The 8,705-nt window shown below is 36.7% G+C and overlaps 1 protein-coding gene across 1 annotated transcript; it reads left to right on the plus strand.

Moving 5' to 3' along the window:
* The first annotated feature begins 2,055 nt into the window (after window positions 1–2,055).
* Window positions 2,056–8,134, plus strand: LOC113297529 (rop guanine nucleotide exchange factor 14-like). Its single transcript, XM_026546019.1, has 8 exons — window positions 2,056–2,334; window positions 3,206–3,315; window positions 5,461–5,850; window positions 5,976–6,130; window positions 6,208–6,282; window positions 6,392–6,661; window positions 7,016–7,360; window positions 7,521–8,134. Exons 2-8 carry the CDS (start codon window positions 3,249–3,251, stop codon window positions 7,857–7,859), a joined length of 1,641 nt encoding a protein of 546 aa, XP_026401804.1. The 5' UTR covers window positions 2,056–2,334; window positions 3,206–3,248; the 3' UTR covers window positions 7,860–8,134.
* The last annotated feature ends 571 nt before the right edge of the window (window positions 8,135–8,705 follow it).

The raw sequence follows: 8,705 nt of genomic DNA on the forward strand, positions 1-8,705 counted from the left end.
GTGTTACTTTTTGCTTCCTATTGGGTTATCACTGCCATTGTTTCTGCACCAACAACTCCAGCTGTTGCGGCCAGTGTAGATAAGAAAGTTCAGTTCTTGAATCTGTTTGTTATGTGTGTTGATTTGTTGAGGTACTTGAGTACACATCATTAGCTGTTGTCTCATATATATATATTCACTGCTCCCAAGGCTCATACTATTGGTGTTGTTAACATTTTCACACATATATATATATATATATATATATATATAGTGCTGCTTCAACTGTTTCACCTGTACATTATGAGTGTGATACTTTTTTCAAGCTAAGTGGAACAACTCTTATTTGGTTGGGTGATCATTACTTCAATATTTGTTTTATTATGCTACTACAAATGGTATATCAACTAGTGGATGAATAACTGCAATAGCTGAAATGGTTCCATAATGCTCTTAGTGCTTGCTGCTTGTAATGATGCTGACTCTCCAACCTGAACTGAGAAATGTTGTGACTGCTAAGATTTTGTTTATGCTAGTGCTAATTGTTTAGTTATGAAAATCAGTTGATGTCAACTCTAGTGCAGCGTAGGCTCGCGTCTGTGTGAGATGCAAGATTGGTGTAGACATTTGCAGCTATATTACAAGCTACAGTGGTTAGTGGATGATATCTGGTTTACTTAAATTTGGTTTGATTAGGCTGATGGGTACCAAGTGATAGAACTGCTGCTATGTTGTATTGTGACTGGGGTACTTCTTATACACCTGCAACAAACTCATGGTGCTGATTACTCATTAATGGGATGCTATTTTGTTGGTTGTTCATCTACATCAACTCCTTCTCATGCGACAACTGTTTAAAGCTGCGACGGATCCTGCATTCACTGTTAATGTCTCAACACTTACTGCATCAAGTGTCATTGTTGTTGTCCCTTTTTTGTTTCTGCACTAATTTTCACTATCTCCCTTTGTCGTCTAATAGCATGACTGTGTCATGTATGCGTGTGTGAGTGAAAGTGTGTGCAATCTCCAGTTGGCTTAGCCTCCTTGAGATTGAGGGGAGGTAATAGCATGACTGTGTCATGTATGCGTGTGTGAGTGAAAGTGTGTGAGCATAGTATTTGAGAGTGCCTGTCGCACGTGAGTAATTGAGTTGAGAGATCGAGTTCTGCTGAATATATAAACTCAGTCCCATCTCTGTAATCATTATCTTTCTCTTTAATCAAATTGATTATCAAAACCCTTTCTAATACAATGTATTCTAATACAATGTAGACATTCATTCATTGAATGTTATCAAAAGAACCAAATGGACCTTAAAAATACGATCATGCTCTAGTAAAAAGGTAGTCATACCATACGAGCTGGTGGTTGAACATCTTTACCTCTACAAACAAAAAAGAAGAAGAAAGGAATTTACTCGTGAAGACGATGGAAGACAAGAGATTCATGAAAATCACACAAAAGAAATAAAAGTTGGAATTTGATATTAAACGCGAGGGACCGGGTGAATTGACCATACAGCAAAATAATTGACCATACATGAATGCTGCTCATACTTGTGTAAAGTGTAACCAAGAAGCACAATGTGCCCACTCCCACCACCACTAGTGACTGACTTTAGCCGTTCAAGTCCATAAGAAAACTCCATACTCCAGTATTTTTCACTGGTCCCCCAGGCCTCAACCCAACCCCATCTGGCCATCACCTATATTCCTTTTTGGTTTAAACCATCACTCTATGTCTACATTGTGGCAATCGAATCAAATAATTTGTAAAATGAATTTCATGTTCTCACATTTAATGTAAAATGCAGAACCAAGAGAATTAATTCTTTAAAAAAAAAATATCTGAAAAATCTCACCGTTGATGATGGATATATGGATCAAAATCAATATTCAAAGGTGAAATTAATCCAACTAACTCCTTTTTCCTGGATGAAAGTTTTTACACCTTGTATCTAATTATCATGCTGGTGCAATAATCTTGTAAGTAAGATTGATGTAGTTCTATCATAATAAATGTGTAACGCAGTTTTGGACCAAACAATCGTCTCTATCCATCACACACAGAGGCAAAGCCAGCTCCCTCTATCATAATAAATGTCTCTCTTCTTTATTTTACAAACAAAAAAAGAGGAAGAATATCTATCTTATAAATAAAGAATTAAACTTTAAAGACTCTGTTTGGTCTACTCTTCTCTGCCTGCCACTGCCACTGTCACTCCGCTCCCTCTCTCTCTCTCTTAAACAAAACTTTTCCTTTTTCTCTATTTCTTGCGCTCTTCTCTCTTCTATTCTGATTGTTTGTTTTGGTATCGCACCAAATTCAAAAAGGAAATCAGCAACTTCATTTACAGTGAGTTTTCTTTTATGGGTTGTTGTTGCATTCATTCATACATACATATATCATTACTACTTCCACTTTGTTGACCTCTTTTTTACTCACAAAATCATATGAATGTTTATAAATAAGATGATATTGTGATTCTCTCAAATGGGTTTTCATTTCTTCTTCTCAGCTGCAACACTGTTGTAACATTGTTTTTCCATGCACTAATTTGGATGTTCTTTCTTTATTTCTCTGTGATTTGGAGTTTTGATTCTATATTTCTATCATTAACTATTTGAAGATTGGGTTAGAAGTTAGAACCCATAAAATCTCTGATTTTCAGATCTGCAATTTTTATGATCATTTGCTCTTGTTCCCCCCCCCCCCCCCCCCCCCCCCCCCCCCCCCCCCCCCCCCCCCCCCCCCCCCCCCTTTTCAGTAAAACAGACAAAACCAAGATATATGAAGGAATCTTAAGTACAACAAAATGGCATTGTAGAGAAAAGAGAAAAAGAAAAGCATTCTTTACCAAAAGTTCTGAAAATATTTGAAAAAATCGAAAAGTTTATTTTTTATTTATACAAGTATTTCTAGAATATCTTTTTAAGATTAATTAGATCTCAAAAGGATTTTTTAATAGTGTAATGGGAGCCTTTAAAAGTTAAGCTTTTCAGTGTTCAAAATTCAAACTGATTGATTAACTCACTTTACACCATTCTCCCTTTTAGTTCTACTTTTTGACCCTATATCTGAGTACTACATCACCTTCATTCTGATTCAGTTTTTAAGTGTGTTCTTGATACAGAACCATTTCCTCTTGGGATTTTTTGGTTAGCTTAAAACCAAACAATTGTTTACTTAAATCTGAAATTAGAATATGTGCTTGTTATCTGTGTAGCTTGTGGATCTTCTTATCATTGTAGCGTTTTTCAAATACCATTATGAAGAGACTTGCTTGTTGTCGTCGCCGGAACAAGGAAATCAGCATCGACTTGGATGAACCAGACAGTAAGGGTTCCATCTCTCTCTCTAATTTAATCTGAATTTTTTTATTGATACAAATTTTAAGCTGCAATTTTTGACCAACCCACAAAAGCACAAACACAGATTACTGTGGGTCACAGTGTGTTGGTTAGTCTACTAAACCCCAAAACCTGGGTTTTAAAGGGTTTCTGCTAGAGAAACATTGTCGCTGCGCCCTGCATTTAGGGTTGACTGGTTTGAGATTATGGTTTTATGTTAGGTAAATTTCTTACACACATGATGGCCCTTGTGTTGAAGCATCCAATGGCCTGGAGTTAGTGGCCATGAATTTTTTTCCTGGTAATAAATTTAGTGTAGTACTGGGACTACTGGTAGTTGAAAGGCAGTCGGCTGAAAACACAATTTCATGTTTACTACATGCTAATAACTAGTTACTAAACCCTAGTAGGTAGGTAAACAAATCTTAAATTCATGTGAATTGTTTAATAGTAGAGTTGTAATAGTAGTACATTACATTGTTAGGTAACACACTCTCTCGTCTTTGGTAGACTACTGTTTGATATGCAATCACATAAATTTCTTCTTAAGTACTTGCAGCTGCAGATTATTTAAACCCTCTCATCAATCTCCTCATCCTGTTTCCACATGCTACATTTTCATGGGACCCACTCACCATAAGACATTTTGGTACCCATCCAATATACACATTCATTATTATATAAATCTACTCAAGAAAATTATGAGATCAATTCATGATTTCTAGCTTGATTCAGTGAACCTATTAATGTCCTATTTCTTATCGTGGATGACTGCCGTCGTTTTTAAGCAGTCTTTGTCTAGTAATTGTTGATGTACCTAGTAGATGTTGTTAATCTAAATGTGTATGGATTTTTCATGTATCTCTATCCTATCCTTAAAATTGACCATGGTAAATGTTGGAGACCATAAAGCCCCCTGTTTTTTTTATCTCTGAAGTAGGTGTATCACCACTAATAAGGAGAAATTGATGGATCACACTACTCGTAAGTACAAAATTCCCCAAAACTTCCATTTTTTTTGTTTGAATTTTGGATGAAGTGGGTTGGGATTTTTTTTTTTTTAGGGTAGGACCTTTTTTGTTGAAGAAGACATACAACCTACTTAAAACCCTTTTTTTTCTTTGTTCTGTTTCAAATAGTTATACAATACAACCCATTTCTACTAGGATCTGTTCAGTACGTAGTTTGATACTTCTTGGTTCGCTTGGTTAGTATATATATTTTTCCATCATTATTATTTATTTATTTTATGATTAATTTTTTCCATCTAAGTTTTGCCCATAACCATCTTTGTATTTTATGATTCAAAAAATAAAAAATCTTTGGTATTTTAATATGTCGGGGTCCTTTTTTAAGATAACTTCACATGTGCTTCCCAAATATTATACTGTTCCTCAATAGAGGCATATTTGACTAATGCTTCCCAAGCCTGCCTTTTAGGTTTGACTTTGACATCTTCCACTGCCCATTGTACCCCATACAGACACTCTTATGAAAAACAATTCTGAAATTTTGACATTGGATTCTACTGATAATCCACGGAATAAATCCAGCAGAATATGGGCAACACCCCTGACACATTTAATTAAAAGATGAGAAATGGTCATCTGAGGTAGCCGTAGTAAATACTAATAATAAATTCGCATACACATTCACATGATGTTTGTTTAAGTTAGATCTGGTCTGGTCTGGTGTTATGTGTAAATACGCCATGAACATGAATGCCGATTCTTACAGACTGTGCTATCTTTGTTTGCATTAATTCATCATGTACGTAGGTAGACATGATATAAAAATTATATTACATTGATTTTATTTAAAATATATGCTCAAACAAGAGCTAAAATCATGGTTGAAATTGGCTAGTATCTTATTAAAAACATAACGTTTATAGTACTTCTAACCCGATTTTACTTTTTGTTTATAGAAAAGAAATAGCTTCATCAGTGTTTCTCATTTCTTAGGTATCAATTACTAGCTTCTATTTGTTTCCATAATCCAAATCTAACTTCTTAGAGCTTAGCAAATGACACTTGACGAGATCAATAGGCTTTTCAAGTTCAATATTCACAGATTGATAGTTTAGCCTGACTTAATCAATTAGAGTCATTCTATAATAAAAAAATTTCAGGGGTGACAACCTACGACGGCCTTGAGAGCATATTAAACAGCTGCCGTTATGAGAATGAGAGTGGCACAAGCGGAGGTGAGGGTTGTGTTACTGACTCTGTAGATGAAGATGATTCGATTTTTTCTTCGAGCAAAGATGCACTTGGATCATTCTCTTCGCAATGGCTAGTGAAGAAGCGAGATGGGCGCCAAGGTAAATGCTTGGAGGATGTTTCAAGGAGTCCAGAACATTTTTACACCAAAGAAAAAGTGAAGACCACCATTCAATTTGCTGATGTGGAAACCATGAAAGAGAGGTTTGCAAAACTACTGCTGGGAGAAGATATTAGTGGAGGACGGAGAGGCATATGCACCGCATTGGCATTAACGAATGCTATAACAACTCTTGCAGGTATAGGCAATTTATTCTCTAATGACTCCTTCGGCAAATTCTGTTTGTGTAGTTAACACTAAAGCAATCCATAATTACTTTGTCCATGCTGCCACTGTCTGAGAAAATGCTACTTGGTTTTATAGCATCCGTCTTTGGAGAGCTGTGGAAATTGGAACCACTGCCAGAAGAAACAAAGAGTAGATGGCGAGGAGAGATGGACTGGCTACTCTCCCCCGCCAACTATATGGTCGAGCTTGTTCCTGCGAAGCAAAATGGCGCGAATGGACGGACTTTAGAGGTGTATATTAGTTTCCAGTTGCATTATATACTTTTACTGTATTAAGTTGTGTTATTTATCTCTTTGTATTATTGCAGATAATGACACCTATTATACGGGCGGACATTCACATGAATCTTCCTGCACTTCAAAAGCTAGACTCCATGCTTATTGTGGGTGCTTCTTCCTAGTTATCAGAATGTAGTAATATGTACGTTCGTTAATTTAGCATTCGCTGTACTGATGCATATTTTAAAAAAAAATCCCATTGTGTTCCAACAGGAATCACTGGATTCAACGGGGAAAACTGAATTCTGGTATGCAGAAGGAGGGAGCAGAGTAGAAGGAAGAAATGGAAGTGCAAGGCAAAGTAAGAGGTGGTGGTTTCCATCTCCTCGGGTCCCAATGGAGGGGCTGTCTGTATCTGGGAGGAAGAAGCTGCTTCATCAAGGTAAGATGGTGCATCAAGTATTCAAGGCGGCCAAGTCCATCAACAATGGTATCTTACTGGAAATGCATGTTCCAGATACTATCAAAGAAGCTCTTCCGAAGGCAAGTATAATCTATCTTCCTTTAAAGGTTATATACTTCCGAAGAGTGATAATTCGACCTGGTAGTTTTCCATTATGCAAAAGAATGTATTAGCCTATTAGGGTTACAGAAGTTATCTCCATTCTACTAATGTGTGGTTTACAAGAAGAGAAGTTTAAGATTACTGTAAACTGGAAACCAACATAGCATCTAGTACGTTGACATAAACAGTTGATAAGGCTAAACTTTATGAGATATGGAAGTAACCGCATCATTCATTTTTATACCGATTCTAACAATTGAGACTGTGATGGATAATTTAAAGAGAAGCAGTATATGTTTGTTGATGAATGTCGTTGTTTTTATTGTTACCAGTCTGGAAAGGTGAACCTAGGTGAACAACTCTACAGCGTGTTGACCGAACTGAGTTCTGAAGAAGCGATGCTCGCTTCTCTTAATCTGAATAATGAACACACGGCTCTTCAGACCATGAATCAGTTAGAAGCTGCTATTTTCGCATGGAAGCACAGAATATCTGATCAAGTCAATGGTAAATCTCCAGTTCGGAACTCATGGTCTTTGATAAAAGACCCCAACTCTGATCTAGATAAAACCGAGCTACTGTTGGGAAGAGCTGAAATCCTGCTTCAGCTGTTGAAGCTTAGATTTCCGAACCTGCCTCACACTTTCCTCGATGTCACCAAAATCCAATACAACAAGGTGAGTTGAAGAAGCTTGTAATTTTCAGAAGATTATGAACATTACTGTCGGTTAAGATATCAGGCCCGCTACTGCTTGTTACCCATAATTTTTCTATATAGCCATGACATAATTTTTCTTATTAAGATTACTCATGGTAATCATCACTTGATTTGTGCAGGACGTTGGGCATTCAATTCTGGAATCTTATTCAAGAGTTATTGGGAACTTAGCATTTAGCATCCTCTCTAGGATAAAAGACATTTTGCAAGAAGACGATTTGAGCAAACCAAATTCTCCTGTTTCAAGTAGTTGCTTTTCTGGATCAACTCTGAGCGGTATATCTGAATTTTCAAGTGCAAGCAAACGTGAACAGTTCTCACTTATTGATCAAATGAAGATGGTTGATGGGCAATCTTGTGGCCATTCCAGCACAAGTAAAGCTTCTGAAATAGATTTCTCTGATAGTGAAGCTAAAACTAGCTCGGTTGCTTCTACGCCATGTAGGAGCCATGTTTGATGTATTAGTAGAGAAGCTTGTCGCAGTGTTTCACCTCCACTCTCACCATAGTTGGAGTACTCACAGCTTCTCAAAAAGATGAAATAGTTATCTTTTTTTTTGTAAATGAAATCCAAATATTGGTTACCAATCTCTATAATTTTCATTTATAGTTTTTCCAATTTCTGTAAAGATACTTTAGGTCAATGTCTGCTATTATTGACCTAAAGTGTCGCTATAGTCATATATATTATAGATCGAATGTATTAAGTTTACATTGACACAAGATTTGGCTAGTTTGTGTGGAGACTTACCCTGCTGGACAGAAATATTATACACGGAAAAGTTGATTTTAGGAGGCTGGTTGAATGGTTGGTTCAGTCGTTTACCACATTCAATCTGGGTTGGCTTTGAATCAAGTGAAATTTTAAGAGCAAGGGCTATGAGGTTGATCCCCTAAATCAAAATGAAGGACTTTATCAAATTTGAGCAAATTGGTGCTATTATGGATAGAGGGAAAAACCTTTTTTCACTCCAAATTTAATTGGCCACTCGATCAAAAAAGTGGTCCAAAGTCTTCAGGCCAAGCATTATGGTATCCCTTTTCCCTTCCCTATTCCTCGTATATAGGGAAAAATATGATTTGCCAACTACTATGGGCTCCCATATCCTTACTTGTGGAGGGTCTCCCATCCCTACTACTCAAAGTGGATCAGATCTGATCCGCCTTGTAGGGAAGGGAAATAATCTTGCTTTACGGATACTCAGTTTCCGTTTTTTAGTTGAAATGGATACTCAGTAGATTTTTGTTAAAGGGAGAGCAAATAGTGACACGAGGAGCGTAAAAATCGTGGTTGACTCGTTAAC

Source organism: Papaver somniferum, chromosome 7, assembly GCF_003573695.1.
Source record: "Papaver somniferum cultivar HN1 chromosome 7, ASM357369v1, whole genome shotgun sequence".
In the NCBI taxonomy this organism is placed as follows: domain Eukaryota; kingdom Viridiplantae; phylum Streptophyta; class Magnoliopsida; order Ranunculales; family Papaveraceae; genus Papaver; species Papaver somniferum.

Bases quoted from the DNA above. Each gene is read 5' to 3' on its own strand.
- LOC113297529 (XM_026546019.1), top strand. From the start codon at position 3,249: ATGAAGAGACTTGCTTGTTGTCGTCGCCGGAACAAGGAAATCAGCATC. The intron at 6,662-7,015 runs GCAAGTATAATC...TATTGTTACCAG, and splicing joins TCAAAGAAGCTCTTCCGAAG to TCTGGAAAGGTGAACCTAGG. The intron at 7,361-7,520 runs GTGAGTTGAAGA...TGATTTGTGCAG, and splicing joins CCAAAATCCAATACAACAAG to GACGTTGGGCATTCAATTCT.